Source organism: Aspergillus chevalieri, chromosome 3, assembly GCF_016861735.1.
Source record: "Aspergillus chevalieri M1 DNA, chromosome 3, nearly complete sequence".
Taxonomy (NCBI): Eukaryota; Fungi; Ascomycota; class Eurotiomycetes; order Eurotiales; family Aspergillaceae; genus Aspergillus; species Aspergillus chevalieri.
In genome coordinates this window covers 968,492-984,141 of record NC_057364.1, presented here as the reverse complement: position 1 = coordinate 984,141, position 15,650 = coordinate 968,492, and the positions used below count along the sequence as shown (strand labels likewise).

General features: G+C 51.1%; 5 protein-coding genes across 5 annotated transcripts; 1 reads left to right on the top strand and 4 right to left on the bottom strand.

The window, feature by feature from the left end:
• Positions 1-908: 908 nt before the first annotated feature.
• On the bottom strand, positions 909-2,533 carry ACHE_30357S (putative nucleoporin; the record flags this gene model as incomplete). Its single annotated transcript, XM_043276967.1, has 2 exons — positions 909-1,013; positions 1,067-2,533. The coding sequence occupies 2 exons, from the start codon at positions 2,531-2,533 to the stop codon at positions 909-911; spliced, it is 1,572 nt and encodes a 523-aa protein (XP_043134892.1).
• A 636-nt stretch (positions 2,534-3,169) lies between these two features.
• ACHE_30356A (coiled-coil-helix-coiled-coil-helix domain-containing protein) lies at positions 3,170-3,827 on the top strand (the record flags this gene model as incomplete). The annotated part of the gene is made up of 4 exons (XM_043276966.1): positions 3,170-3,189; positions 3,254-3,481; positions 3,542-3,674; positions 3,729-3,827. The coding sequence occupies 4 exons, from the start codon at positions 3,170-3,172 to the stop codon at positions 3,825-3,827; spliced, it is 480 nt and encodes a 159-aa protein (XP_043134891.1).
• A 258-nt stretch (positions 3,828-4,085) lies between these two features.
• Positions 4,086-5,542, bottom strand: ACHE_30355S (acyl-CoA-binding domain-containing protein; the record flags this gene model as incomplete). Its single annotated transcript, XM_043276963.1, has 4 exons — positions 4,086-5,169; positions 5,225-5,297; positions 5,349-5,462; positions 5,527-5,542. 4 exons carry the CDS (start codon positions 5,540-5,542, stop codon positions 4,086-4,088), a joined length of 1,287 nt encoding a protein of 428 aa, XP_043134890.1.
• Positions 5,543-6,072: 530 nt separating this feature from the next.
• Positions 6,073-7,660, bottom strand: ACHE_30354S (putative GABA permease; the record flags this gene model as incomplete). Its single annotated transcript, XM_043276962.1, has 3 exons — positions 6,073-6,964; positions 7,017-7,583; positions 7,641-7,660. The coding sequence occupies 3 exons, from the start codon at positions 7,658-7,660 to the stop codon at positions 6,073-6,075; spliced, it is 1,479 nt and encodes a 492-aa protein (XP_043134889.1).
• Positions 7,661-10,475: 2,815 nt separating this feature from the next.
• ACHE_30353S (putative jumonji family transcription factor) lies at positions 10,476-15,306 on the bottom strand (the record flags this gene model as incomplete). Its single annotated transcript, XM_043276961.1, has 4 exons — positions 10,476-12,588; positions 12,850-14,826; positions 14,876-14,973; positions 15,040-15,306. The coding sequence occupies 4 exons, from the start codon at positions 15,304-15,306 to the stop codon at positions 10,476-10,478; spliced, it is 4,455 nt and encodes a 1,484-aa protein (XP_043134888.1).
• Between the last annotated feature and the right edge of the window lie 344 nt (positions 15,307-15,650).

Sequence of the window (15,650 nt, the reverse complement as noted above, 5' to 3'; positions counted from 1 at the left end):
TCCGCCTCCGTCGGGGCTGGTCATGTGGTCCGTGCCGCCGGCAGAATGAAAGGCTTCATGAAATTCGGTTCAACTCGACATTCACATACACCACCAGTACTACCGTTAAAACACAAATACTCTTTCAAATCACAATGTTCGCGCCAGGTTAGTTGCAGAAGCCACCTCTCATTGCCATCCAAAGATCAAACAGGATCAACAGCTAACCACCAAACAGGCCAGGAACAGCTCTCCAAGGAGCAGATCAAGGTAAATATTCCTGTTACACTCGTCGTCTACGCTCTCTTCGCATAGAGAGACTCTCCCAAGTCCCGTTCTGACAACCCTTGTCTAGGCTGGAGAGATCCAGGCCACCCAGACCATCCGCTCTGCCGTCGCTGGTGCCGTCATGCTCTACCTCTGTACGTTCCCTTCGTCCTATTTGTCTAGGGCACATCCTGACTAACTGGCTGTTTTCAACTATAGCCCCCTTCGCCGTTGACTTCGTCAAGAAGTTCCTCTAAACTGCCTCCCCCGTCACGACTTCACCCGCTCCAACCAACTGATGATATCTGAAAATTTGAAAAGGCCCTGATGGAATGGCTGTCATGAAACAATGACATACATAGATATGCTACATGGTCTAATGCTTCCCTCCCCTTGACTGATGGGAGTCATGACATGATGTATTAGTATTGTACATTTTTCGTTTGTCTTGGGTCATGGATATAGAAAATGGAAAGCATGATCTTGCTACTTATAGGACGGGAATTGGTCAATTGACAGACGGCCTCCATAACTCCGTTGCTTCATTACATGAATGTTTTCGTACCGAATTACTTATTACCATGCATACACAAGAGGAACAGAGGAAGCATATCACATAGCGAGACAAATGTTGTATGAGCCCAAAATAAGAGAAAAGAAATCTAATCGGCAAGTCCCTGCGCCTTCTGTGCCTCCTCATAGTCTTTCTTGACCGAACTCAATTCCTTCTGCAAGTGATGGATCTGAGCGTGGTAATCGTCAAGGATCTAGTATAATAGTTAGTTTCAACCCAATAGTTAAAAGTTCGCAAAGTCCATACCTTCTTGACAGTCTTCATGGTATTCTCGTCCAGTTCATCCTCACTATGCGTAACCGCATTCGCACCAGCCCGGTCCATCTCAACCTGCAGACGCTTCGAGTGCTCACGGATCGCCAGCATCCGCGCCCAGATTTCCTCTCCACGTCCATTCAGTGTTGGGTCAAAGACAGAACGCTCCAGCTGGGCAAGCTTCTTCTTCAGTTCTTCTTCTGAATCATCCATCGCGTAGCCACGGTTTCGCAGAACTTGCGTCTTGGCTGCGAGCGCAAGGCATCGCTTGCTCAGGACGATATGCTTTCGCCGGCAGTCGGCAATCTTGACGGAGATCTTCAAGTCATGGCGGGAGAGTAAGTCAGAGAGGCAGTTGTTGATTTCGTGGAGACGGTTTTGCATCATGGTCAAGAAGTCCTTTTGCCTCTGGGCGCGCTTTCCCAATTCCCAAAATCCTCTCACAAGAACAGGCACGTTTCCTGACGAAGGTCTCTGCCGCAAAGCTTCTTCCCATTTTGCCTCGTCGTCCTCAGGACCGGGTTGATAGAAGGGTGCCGCATCTTCGCCAACGTTGTTGTACAGGTATGTTCTAAAGGGAGAAGAAAAGTTCGTGCTCTCCCATTTGTCCTTGATAATTTGCATCTGCATCGGCACGGTTCTGTGCACTCCCGTCACAGCACGACCTGGCGACCAAAGACTAGACCCCGGTTGCTGCGCAGTGCTCTGTCCCAATTGAGGTTGCTGTCCCTGCTGTGGCTGGCCACCCAATGAAGTATTTCCGAACATACTCTGTTGCACTGGCTGTTGAGGTTGCTGTTGTGTGCTAGTCCCGAATAAACCGCCGCCAGTTTGTGGTTGTTGTTGTTGTTGTTGTTGTTGTTGTTGTCCACCGCCAAAGAGACCACCTCCGGTTTGCTGTTGCTGACCACCTAATCCGCCGCCGCCAAAGAGGCCACTAGCAGGCTTCTGCTGAGTCGTAGATCCGAACAAGCCTCCGCCTGAAGGTTGAGTCTGCGTTGTCGATGAGCCAAACAAACCACCACCACCACCACCACCACCACCACCGGAGGGCTGATTCTGTGTCGTTGTAGAACCAAACAGGCCGGCCCCAGAAGGCTGCTGATTCTGCGTTGTAGAGGAACCGAACAAACCACCGCCAGAGGGCTGGTTCTGCGTCGTCGAAGACCCAAATAACCCACCACCGCCGGCCGAACTCTGCTGGTTCGTCGTCGATCCAAACAAGCCACCTCCCGTAGCACCTTGTTGGTTATTCTGCGGTGTCGAACCAAACAATCCACCATCAGTACCACCAGTCGCACCCTGGTTATTCTGCGTCGAACCGAACAATCCTCCTCCGCTAGGCTGGGTACCGGTCGTGCCTGTATTCGAACCAAAAAGACTGGGTTTATTGGCGGTGGAGGAGCCAAATAGCCCGCCACCACCACCGGCAGAAGGTGTGTTCCCGAACAGGGACATTGTTTCGGTCTATTCGGGGGTCTTGATAGAAAAAAGGTTACTGCGACTTGAGAAGCGATGAGGAAATTGGAAGGTCCGGGTAGCAACGAGTTGTCCGGCAGAAAAAAAGAACAACAACCTCCGGTATCGCGCGCGCTGCAAAAACGACTTGATTAGAATTAGAGAAAACAGAAATAAACGACTCCTCAGAATCGCATTGGCGTAGAGCAAACAATGAAAGAACAGGCGTTGGACACCGGCGCGGAAAGCGAGCCTGTCACTTCAGTCTGTCTCTCACTGAACGGGAAGCTTCCTGGGAGCTGCGGCCATTGTTTTTTCGGCGGCGGTCACGTGTTTTGTCCGTGACAACCAAAAGAGCATTGCTCCTTAGGATTGATAAAATCAATCCAATATCAAATAGCTATAGGCCCCCAATTTCTATAATAACCATTTTCTAGTGTCAATCCCACCATAAACAATGTTTACTGTCCATTGAAGCATTTACATTGCAGAGCCGCTTACCTAATCACCGAAACAGCCAATCACGGTAAAGCAAATTCCGATCCAACCTCACAGCTCTCACTCGCGGTCATTCTGAATACACCCTCCATCTCCCTCGAGCAGCGGACATTTACAGGTGTCAGTCAGACGATCAAAATGGCCAACAGAGAACCTCGGTATGCACTACCCCTCACAATCTCAGAACAACGCAAAGCCAGCAAAGAATGCTAATGAACGCAGCTTCAACCAGAGTGTCCTGGTGGACACCACCCCGATGCCCGCCGATATCCCCAAGGTCGAAGAGGTCGGAGCTACGTCGGCGCCGTTGACGAGCGCAGCTTATTTCATTGGAGATCGGTGCCGGGCATTCAATGACGATTACATGAAGTGCAAGAGCGAGGCGAATGGACGCGGGGAATTGGAATGTTTGAAGGAGGGTCGTAAGGTCACTCGTTGTGCGGCTAGTGTGTACGTCTACACTTTTGTCTGATGTTGATTGGTGATTGGGGAAGTGCTGACTCTGTGCAGTATCAAGGATATCAACACCAACTGCTTGAAGCAGTTCACTGCCCACTGGGAGTGTCTGGAGAACAACAACCACAACCTGTGGGAATGCCGCAGGCCCGAGATGGAATTGAACAATTGTGTTTTTGAGAAGCTGGTGCGTTTTTTCTTGCCTTGCAACATTACTGTTTGCCGTGCTAACTTCATCCAGGGTCTCAAGAAGACTATCCCCGGTGCTCCGGAGAATCAGACTCCTGTACATCTCCGGCCCAAGCAGCTGTATGCTCAATACGCCGGTCCTCAGTACTAGAATGAACTGTATTACCTTTCCTTACTCGGTTTCTTTTTCCTGGTTCTGGGCACTTATTTTTGTATATATTAGCATCAATGGTATGGGTTTGAGTGCTTCATCTATCAAGATTTCAATTCATCTTGGTTCAGCGTAGTAACGATGGCAATATACAAATAATCTCCAATTATATATATATACTAGAATATAATATAACCAAGAAAACATAAAGAACGGCCAGAGTACAGGTATTTAACAAAAGAAATCATGCAAGAGATATTATGGCAACATAACCCCAGAATGCCCCCTCGGCATCCTCAACCTCCCCAATATTCTCCTCACCTCACTCCACCCCTTCTTCAACTTCTCCTCCACCCGTCTGTCCCCCTTAATCCGCATCCAAATCAACAGCATCGCCAGCACCGCCAAGTCCCAAAGAACCTGCCGCAGGATTATCCACGCCAGCCATTTCACCCAAGCCCACGCGCTGTTGCGGCGACGCTGTTGGATGGCGCGGGTTTCCATTTGTTCGCGAACAGCAGCGATCTCAGCGGTCATTTTAGTCAAGGCCTGCTCGACTCTCCGTCGCCAGCGACGAGTGTCTGATGTTTTGCTTCTTTTGCGGGTGCTGTCGTTGTTGTTATCGTTACTATGGGACGGTTTGCTGCCGTGATGTTTTTGGACAGAGGATGACGAGTTTTCGCCATCTTGGTTGAGCTCCTCATCGGAGGTATGTTTGCTGTGATGCTGGTCGTTGTCGTCATTTTCATCGTAAAGAGTATCCTGCGCCTCCTCGTATTGTTCCTCCTCCTCCTCGTCTTCGTCATCGAGGTGCTGACCTTGGCTCCCGTTATCCTCATAATCTTGCATCCGCCTTCCCCGCCGCTGGTATATCTCATCCGGTTGACTAACAGGACTCAACACTCGTAACCTTGACGACTCTCCCCTTCCATTATTCGCAGTAGCAATAGCAACCATATCCTCATACGGCTGCGCTAACCGCCCCCCAATATTTGCATATCCCCTCTGCTGTTGCTGTTGTTGCTGCTGATGCTGCAATAACCGCGACTGCGAATACGCCTGCAACTGCGACTGCCGTACCTCCGGCGGCGACAGCGGCGGAACCCCAACTCTCTGCGTATGCGACATCCCATGACTTCCTGACCCAGGTGAGGACGGCGATGATAGCGGCAAATGTGCGGTGTTGGTCTTAATTTGGTCCCGGACGAACTCGAGCTCTGCCACGAGTTCGCGCGCTTCGGGAGTTTGCGACGCGTAGCGGTGCATGGTTTCGATTAACGTGGAGATGTAGCGGCGTTTGGCCTCTGTGCGCGAAACGCCGCGTTGGGCGAACCAGGCGTCCCTTTCACTTCGTTAGTTGCTGTATAGTATGTAGGATTCGGGATTGGGGTTGATACCATTTCTCGCACTCCGCGTAGACATCTGTTGTATTCCCGACGGGACGGTGCATGACTCCTTCGACGTCTCCTTCTGTTCCTTTGTTAACAATAATCTCCTGTTCACGCCATCCTCGGTACTTACCCATGCTCTGCTTGTATAATCCATATAGCTTCAATCGCTCCGCCGTCGGAGGGCGCGCGGTGCCCGTCCGAGGGATGCGTTTAACGGTATTCAAGGCATGGACGAAAACGCGATCTAATACAACATCCCTTAGGTTAACTTGTTTCATGAATACACTGAATAAGGGGAGAGAACGCACCAACGGAATCCGACATGATTCTAGGTAGGTTCACTGCGAACTCGAACTCCGGGTATCTTCATCCGGCGGTGTCTGGCATGGATAATAGGCTCATGCGGTAAGCATCGGGTATTGATAGAATCGAGTAAGGTATATAGATACACGGTATCCAACGCAGGTACAGCCGAAGAAGAATGAACGAAGGAATGAATGAAAGGGCAAAAGCTTCTTCCCCGGACTTCGGGAGCTGTCACTGCACGCGCAGATAAACAAATATGCTGGGTATGAATCGCAAATGTGAGGTTATGCAAGAAAAACGTGTTTCTGCGCTGTAGGATAGATTAAGCAGTAATAAAACACGAATGATAAATTGACAGAATGTTTATCGCTGCTTGTCTGTCGTGGCGTGGAATTGTTGGACCGCGGCTCTCGGAGGTTGGATACTTGTGATTGAGTCCAGGGGTATTATGAATTAAATATTGAACACTCCGGATATAGTTCATAAACAAAATAGTATAACAGGTCTATTTTACACTGTATATGTAGTCGTAGATAAATAGTAGAGGGTCAACCCTTCTGCTTCTCTGGCTCAGCTTCTATATTATCCACCGCCTTACCCGTCATAACCCCCGACTCCTCCTCACCCACCGGCGGCCCCGTAAAATGTTTCCTCGCGTATGCGAAGTACCACACCACACTAATCGCCGCGAAACCCGCAAAAACAACACTCGCATAGTTCATGCTCCCAGCATTCACGGGCAGTGAAACAGGCATACAAAACAGCACAACCGCAAGCACAATCCAACACACCGTGATCGCATTGATTGCATATCCGAACCGCCCCAGCGAGAAGCCCGAGTGCTTCACTGCTTGCCGGCCACGGATCATGGAGATAAGGATCGGAAGGCCATAGGAGGTTGAAAGGCAGATCGTCGCGACGCCCGTGAACGAGTTGAAGGCTGCGTCGGAGCCGAAGTAGATTAGGCCGAGGAGACAGTCGACAGCTGCAGAGAGGAGGATGGCATAAATGGGGACGTCGAGCTTGGGGTTGACGCGGCGCCAGAGACGGAAGCCTGGGATTGCACCGTCGCGCGCGAAGGCGTAGGTGCAGCGACTTGCAGCTGTCAGGGCACCTGTTCCGGCGAACAGCAGAACCCCCAGCAACAGGAACAGAAGACCAAATCCTCCGCCTGGGGACCCCGTAACAAGCTTGAATATGAGACCGACGGGCTGGCCGCTGGGTTCCTCGAGGAGGCGCTGGATTGAAGGGAGGACGAAGAGAAGGGGCACTAGGTAGGCGACGCCGGTGATGCCGGCTGCAACAACGGAGAGGACGATGGCTTTGGGGACTTCGCGATGAGGGTTCTGTACTTCTTCGCACATGGATGCTACCATTCCATAGCCTGTAAGGGTGTATGCGGCTTGTAGGAGGCCGACGAAGAATGCCCATCCGGAAGGCCTGCACCGTCAGCACCCAGAAAGGTGAGATCACAAGGGCAGAGACAACTTACCACCCACTCTTTGAAGCATCATAATGCCCAAAAACCCACTTCGCATCCCTCCTCCCCTCGTCACCCGCCATCACCAACACCGTCACCATAATAACAATGACACTCGCCGCTGTCCAAAAGATACACACCTTATTGAACAGATCCAAATACTTCTTCCCAAACACATTCACCAGCACAGAAAACGCCATAACCCCCCAGAACACGACGACCGTCAACCATGCACTAGCTACAAAGTCCTCCCTCCACAGGCTAATTGCCGAGAGAATCAATTGCGCTCCACTGAAGTTAATACTCAGTGTGACCGTCCAGTTGCCAACTAGTGTTAACCACCCGTCAATAAAGGACATTATGGGCGCCCATTCGCTGGTTGAGAGCATCGCGCTCCAGTAATATACGCCGCCGGCGGTTGGGTACACGGCGCAGATTTCAGCGAGGGATGCTGCGATTCCGGTGGAGATGAGAGTGACTAGTACCCAACCCCAGATCACGGAGACGGCTTGGCCGTCTGTTAAGGTGATGGTGAGGGTGGTGCTGAGACCAAAGGGAGCGGCCATAATTGCGAATGACCTTCATTTCGTATTAGCATTGGCAACTTTGGATATATCCGGGGAGTGTCGCGTGTACAGCCCGAGAATACTTAGCATGCTCAAATTCCGGGGTAATTCGCTTTGATAGCCCATACGGGCCAACGCCTCATCGGCGGTATCTTTGTTTTGGGACATGTTCAACTCAATTCATGAAATAATAACAATAACAGCACATTCTAAGCAAAATAGGATAAAAGGTACAAAACCCGATATATATGCAGAGCTGAAGATTGAAGCCAGGGATAGCAACTGGAACGTGCTCTTGAGCTAAACCCCGCACGACATCACTGCGGCTGATAAGAAGTCTATCCTTGTTCCAGGTTAAAAGGGTAATCGCCGGTCTCGGGATGGAGCTTGATAACAGCCGTGTGTCATGGTCCAAATATCTCTTATGGCGGCTGATATTAATTCTCACTGTTGGTACTCCGTCACTACGACTATCTACTCTGTACTCTGATAGATATAGATCTAGCGGTCCGATCCATTCTCCCGAATTGTGGAGAGTATCCAGATCCACTATGGACTGACTGCCTCGTCTCCTATCGAAGGAGTTTTGCAGATCTGGAGGCTGTAGGTAAATTAACATTCATCAGCTTTCGGAGTAGTTAGTTTTGGTTATGAAATTACGTGTTACTAGTTCTCTTATTTTCTTCTTCGCCAAGTAGAAGCAGTACTGTAAGACAAGTAGGTATAGAGAAAGGTCCCATGGGCTTCTCTTCAAAATTTCATTATGGAGAACAATGCCCAGCGGAAGCCTAGGGTTCTGTTCTATAATTGAAGAACCTGGAAATGCTTGCATTCATGGAGATCCATAAATCCTGTGGCTTGTACCTTCCATATTCTGATATCTCAATGTCGGTTATCTTCACTTGCAGGGTAGCAGGATTGGAGACAATATTACGGAAATCAGCGTCCTGGTGCACCAATTCTGCAGCCAAACGCCTTTCCATTGCACACATAGCCTGCAAAAAGAGCATAATCCTGGTGTTCTAATCAAATGGAAGGTTTTCAAAGGTCTTTGAAGCACAATCCTCCATTAGCAAGCTCATTCGGCTACGTACGGTTACAAACGCATAGCAAATGGAATGTACTTGCACTGGAGAGATTTGAATCTGTTATACACAGCTAGCTCATCCTGAGGCACATATGCATCTCGGTTGTTGGCTGGTTCTTCATCAGGCGCCGGCTTGAAGATAACGCTCTCGCCGTTCTCGAGCAGGACACGGTAGACATATCTCGTTCGGCCACGAATTGCTTGAATACGCTCGGGAGGAGATCCGTCAAGGGGGCCTAGAATATTTAAGAGAGTCCGGGTAGCGAAAGTATAGATGAATAAATAGATATAAAGACTCACAGGTCTTCCCAACTAGTGGTCATCTTGTCTGCTGATTATGGATGGTCAAAGGGGATTCAAAGTGCCTGAATGAGTTGTTGATTCTTGACTTCCGGCGCATCATACTCAAGAAACCATGTAAGGCACCTGTCCCTAGTGTTTCTCGAAGTCTAGACGACAACAACCAACATTTGGCCGAGTTTGGACTGATATCGAATTATTATCGGGAATATGCGCGGCCTGCTGTTAGGTGCGGACGAAGAGGATCAGGATTACATACTAAAACAGCGCAGTACCAGTATGTTGGACGGCGTATCTGGGATTTCAGAGGTGATTCGAAGAGAAAGGTCCGTCGGTCAGGCTTTATGTATTGATGTCCTAGCAAACAAACGCAGGCGCATGGTTCTACGTTTTCAAGAGAATAAACATTTGCTCAGGACGACAATTGACGAAGCTTCAGTGAGCATTTTATATCAGACCGGCAAATATTCCCTCAGAATGGAGTAATAGTATTCCTTATACCGATACAGCTGGGTTGGCCAGATTGTGGAGAGTATAATCTACTGCTAAGCATTCTACGAACTACTCCATACCCTGAGAGCATCATTGAAACCAATCCGTTCGAAGGTCTCATTGTCTAACTACTCTAAATACCACAGGTAACCAAGAATCATGCCGCCCAAGCGTCAATCACATCGACTGTCACCCATATATTCATGGAGTGACGGCTGCCACATCCGGTCTTGTCTGCGTCTTCGTCAAGACCAGAGACCCGGATGAGCGCCAAACGAGAGAGAAATTAAAAAAAAGGCACATCAGGAGGGATACATGAATTGCATTTATCCGTGAAGGGAAGACAAGGAAGGGAAAGGGTTGGGAAAGGAACAGGGGTATCAATGAAATGGGAAATAGGGAAGTGCAAAGATCAGTGGACTTTTCTTTTTCCTGCTTTTGTCTATCGTATCCTGCACGTCGAAGGAAAACAGGTAAATGGGGGAGTAATGTAAACGTGGTAAAACGTAGTAAACGTAGCGTCGCATACGGCGGAAATAGGCCCTTTGCCTCATCGGAGCCGGCAAGGCGTGCATATGGACGAGGGGAAAGAGAAGAGAGAGGGAGGAAAGGTGGCTGGTGGGCCGTTGGCGTGTCCGGGCATCAATCAGCTAGCCCAACACCCCGCGTCGTGATGGGGAGGGCAGCCCGGGAGCAAATGTCGGTGTCACGAATGGCGGCCCAGCGTAGTCAATTCAACCGGACGGGGCTGTCGTGTCGTACTCCGTAGAGTAAGTAGACAAGTATATCCCACATCGCTTTTCTTTTCTTCCTCCTTCCTGCCTCTATTTTGTCTCCCCTCATCTATCCAATCTCATCTGTGATGAATATCGCCTCTTTTCTGAACCGGAAAGCAGCAACGCAACAACAATCAAACGCCAGTCATGCAGTCATCAGTCCAAGGAACAAAAAGAAAATCGTTACATGAGACATGAATGATTTCGTATCACGGCAAGTAGCAAAAACGAATGGAAAGAAAAGACATGCTCACGGACTCAATTCAGCACATATATCGTCCGTCGCATCTAGTCCGAAACCAGCCATGTCAACCGAGTGCAAAGACCCCGGCCCCCGACCGAGAGATATGTCCGACGAGGCATAGTCATTTTTGAGTCGTTCATGCGGTCCAAAGAACGGTCGATTTTCCTCGTTCGGTGTATTCCCGTCGCCAGCTTCCCATGGCCCGTTTTGCCAGAACCGCATGTTGGCTTGCTGGTCACCGAAGAGCTCATGGTGGTCATGATTGTGAGATTCGACTCCATGGGAGGTGAAGTCATTTGGTGACTGGAATCGCAAATGCGACCGACTGAAACTTGAGCAGGGTGAGTCCGCGTGCAGAGGCAGATCGAGCGCTGATAGCGGCGGCATGTCCTCAACCGGCGTGATGTCAATAGTCGGATTTTCCGTCTGTTGAGCCAGGACTGACGCCAGTCGGGAATTGGACGCGGATCCTTGACGACTATGGCTGGCCGAACGTTCAATGGCCCGCTGCACATAACCACCGCAGGTCTTCATGATCTTCTCCTGGTCCTCTTGCGAGAGACTGGCGAAATAATCGTTGGCCAGTGACGGCTTGGGGAGCTCGGGTTCGCAGGGAATAAGACCAAAAGCCTCCTCGGCGTACTTGGTGAAACCGGACGGGTGGTCATACGGTGACTGATACACGGTCGGCACTTGCGACCGTTGCTTATCAAGGAACGCGTATTTCCCAGCCATCTTGGCCGCAGCCACACTACCCCGATCGACCGATTCAGCCTTGTTATTCTCCGACTCTTTTTTCTGCTGCAGCACGTCCAGTCGCTCACGGTGACTCACGAGCGAGAACCGGAGCATTTGCAACAGTCGGTTCACCTCCTCCGACCGCATGTTGAGCGGCTGTAACGGCAACAAGGTCCCATCGACCGCCCGGGGTTGCACCCGTTGCTGAGCCATGGCCAGCTCAAGTTTTTCCAGGCCATTGGACGGCGGTACTGAGCCCATGGGGCCCAGCAGTGTCTCTACGACCAGCTCGGGGCTGACGATATTATACCCAGCGAACACATTGGCATGGTCGGTGATTTGGGCGAGTCGACGACGGGCAATGAGCTCTCGGACGTTGGCAAAGGTATTGGTGGGCAGTTGTTGAAGTTGCTGTGATTGTTGCTGTTGGGAAGGGGAACGGGAGTGCGAGTTAGTGTGATTATTATTGTTGTTATTATTATTTTGTTGTTGTTGTTGGATATGAGCCTTGGTGATCTGAGGATACGGAGCGTGACGAGCAGATTGAGTTGGCAGGGAGCGATAGGCTGACGGCATCGCAGAAGAGGACGGAGAGGTGGTCGTAGCGTGCAGCGACGTCGGCGGCTGTGGAGGAGGGGCAAGAGGACGCTGCACAGGAGGAGCGGTGGCAGCGGTGGCAGCGGTGGCAGCAGCAGGGACAAGGTAAGACTGGGTCGGAAGTTGTTGGTGTTGTTGATGAGTATGATGAGGGGCAGCAGAAGCAATAGCAGGAGTACTAGTACTAGTAGTAGGACTAGCATGGTACTGCAGGCCGTGGTGGTTGTGCTTTCGGTGGTGGGGATAAGCCGAAGATGAGGCGGAAGCAGCACCAGCATTAGCAGCAGAGGGGAGTAGCCGGGTCACCGCATGATGTTGCAGAATTGCTGGACTATTATTCGTCCAAGCATATTTAGCATTAATCGCGGCCACTGACTGCTGAGAATGATTGACCGCGCCAAGCGACCGGACGCTATCCAGGAAATTCGCCCGGGGATTGTGGACAGGCACACTAGGGTTGTGCGTATATTGAGCCCTACACTCGGTGGACGATGGCCCCAAGTAATACCAGATCTGGTGCTGGTGCTGTTGCTGCTGCCGGTGCTGCCCCTGGAGCTGGTGGACCCAGACATGGCTTGCATTGCTCACCGTCTCAAATTCGGCCCACTGATACGGCGACGGCCCATCACCAAACGGGTTACCTGCCACCGGCAAATCGAGCTCTTTCCGATTCTCGGGTTTACGCGCCAAATGCGCCGGGAGTGGCTTAGTTCCGGGAACCAGTGGTGCGAAGTTGCTCTTCCGAACGATGAGCAACCATCGGTACGGCAGCTCAATGGCATCACTAGAGAGTCAAGAGTCAGTCAACATGCGGTCAGTTAAAAAAAATAAAAAAAAAAAAATAGACTCCAACTCTCCCACCGAGACCCGCCAGTAAGAAGCAGGAATCAGGTCAAACCAAAGTGCGTGGGTGAAAGCCTCCGATAAAGGAACAAAAATGAAATGGTGGTGGGGTCATGGAGGGGCAATCATAATAAATCACAGCCACAAAGAAATCAAACCATCACAAACACAAAAAAGCACAGAAACAGAAGGGAAAACTCACCCCCGTGGAAGCATCTTGACCAGCAATGAGTACTCCTCCGGTCGATTCTCCAGTACCACGGCTCCATTGATTTCCTTATCCGCCTGGAACTGGATCAGATCGCCAGGAACCAGTCCCCGCGCCGTGTCGAGGAGTTTACGGTCGTGCTCGAATGAATCGCCATTGACGACCTGGTGCCGTTTCTGTCGGTGGTATTTGCACTTCAGATCGACGCTGGGAATCGAGTATTGATTACCGTCATCCGCAATGACTGCGACCGAACCCTGTTCGCATTGGACGCCCGCCAGAAGAGCACAGGTGGCGTGGTATGCCCGAGTGCATTTGCCATAGTTGCACTGGAAACAGGCACCACGGACTTCGCGACAGAAGAGACACTTGAGTCCCATGCGCGCCTTGGGGACCTTATCCACATCGCACACGGCTTCCCTGCCAGACTCGTCCCGGAGGATGCTGGTCTCCTCGGTATACAGAGCACAGCGACGGTGGGCGTGCGATCGACCATCCTCGGTCGGGAGAAGATCTTCATATTCCAGGTCATTGGGACATAGCAGGCAAGGGATCCTTCTGGGAACGTCCATATGGAGCCTCATGCGCTTGGTCCGGGTCAGGTCGCCGTCATGCTTGCGCTTGCGACCACGAGTACTGGCCGTCTTTTCGGGGACACTACGCGGTGGAGTTAGGAGGTCGGATGCACCTTCGAGGTCATCCATATCGCTCCCGTAATATTCATCATAGTAGTACTCTGGAGTCGATTCACCCCGCAGCTTTCGCTCAATTTCGTCCACGTCGATCCAGACGCTGTCCGCTTCGCAATTGCACTTCTTAGCGATGCGACCGTACTCTAGCCATTTTTCCGTGGCGAAGTTAACGGACTCAGCGCAGTTGTAGCCCAGGTTGTATCCTGAATGGTACCCATACGGATAGGTGATGACGAACTCGCCCTCGTAGTGAACCATCTTGTTGACGGTGATACCATACTGCGATTTGAGAAGACTAGGGGACACTAGGTAGGTTTTGTGGCGGAGGAATTGGTCGCAGCTTTTAGCGTCGCTGGTCCAGATGCTCTTCATGGCCTGTTCAAAGCGAGGAGCGTCTTCTTGCGAGATACTATACCACTGCTTGGGAGCACCAAAGTGGATGTAATTGATACTGTAGAGATCAACATCTTCCAAATGCCAGGCAAAGGTGGCTTTCCACATGCCCAGGTAGAGATATGCCGTGTTGACACCGGGGACCTTTTGGCCTATCACATCCAGCAGGTTGGGAAGTTTGGCGACATTCCACGACTTGGTGATATTATCGTCAAACAGCGAACCCGGCATATCCGCACCGTACATGGGATTGTTGAACATGAGCGACTTCCAGTATGCCGTCTCGAGCTCTTCACACCTCTCATGCGTGTAGTCCTCATTATCGTGGATACGGTAGTCAAAGTCCTTGAAGGCCTCTTCATCCACAAAGTCCACGGCGTCACCCCGATTATTCTTGCGTCGTGCATTCACCGACTTGGGTTGTCTTCCTTTCGGTTTCGGTGCCGGCAATGCCTCACCGTCGCTCAACTCCTCGGATTTGGTTTCGACAGGGTTTGACTCGGGCGATACGGGAGTAGGAGGTCCTTCGAGTTTCGTCTTATCGAGACTGTCATCCGCCGGCTCTTCTTTAACCTTGACTTGGTTCGCACGCTTGGGCGGCCGACCAGGGCGCCGCTTCTGGGCCGAGGCACTCGTAGTCTGAGGTTTAGGGATCGGCGCAGCGCGAGTCACTCGTTCCTGGTTTCGACGTCGTTCGCCTCGTCGGGCCGGGGGCTGGTGACTGCTTTCCTCGCATAGCGCCTTCCATTGCGGAAGGTTGTAGGATCGTTGTTTCTCGATATTCGCCTGGGTGTAAGTGCCGTGCGAGCCATGGAATTCTTGCATGATAGGATTCTTAACGCGGATCTTCTTGATAGCTTCGTCGAGCGGTGGAAGAGCATCGGCCCTACCGTTGTCAGTAATCATCACGGGTAACCGGACTTGACAAAACCTACCATTCCTTAGGAGGAATAACCTTGACAATACCCGCCTTCATACCATATTTATCGACCTTGTTGATGAATTTTTGAAAATCCCGAAACTGGTTCATAGTCTTCCGAAGCATTGTCAGCCCTGCGACTCAGGCCAGGATATACCCGGAGCCCATCGCAACACATACCGGCTTGAACACAGGGATCTTGCCACCACCATAGTAATGGTCTGGCTCAATCTCCTCGTCGTCGTCCTCTGACGTCGGAGCCGTGCCGTTCTTAGGATCGAGTTCCAGATCCGACAGCTCCGAGGGCACCCCTTCGGGGACCTCTTTCTTGCCATTGGCACTCTGAGGAGGCGTGAAGGAAACGGCGGCAGCATCGGCGGTCGTGGTCGGACAGCCGCTCGCGGCGGGTTTGTTGGAGAGAGGTTGCTCAAGCGCGGCGGCCATCATTGCGGTATGATGGGGAAGGACGGAGTCAAAACGGGACGGAGGGAGAGAGAGGAAGGGGAGGCCGCCGTCGGGAAAGATGCGACCGCTGATCGACGGCGATAGAGGCGGAATCCCAGCGGTCGGGGGAGGAAGGGGAAGGTGTCGACTGAAGGAGGAAGGGTACAAGTATGTCGTTGAAAGTTGAAGTCTCCTGATCTGTTATTTGTTATTTCTCTGCTGCGTGAAAGCACAAGCAAGAAAACGACAGAAAAGATGAAAAGAATCGCAAAGAGAAGTAATAATTGCAGCCCTGATACAACACAAGAATGGTTGTTATCAAGCGTTCTGGACTGGACTGGAAAAAG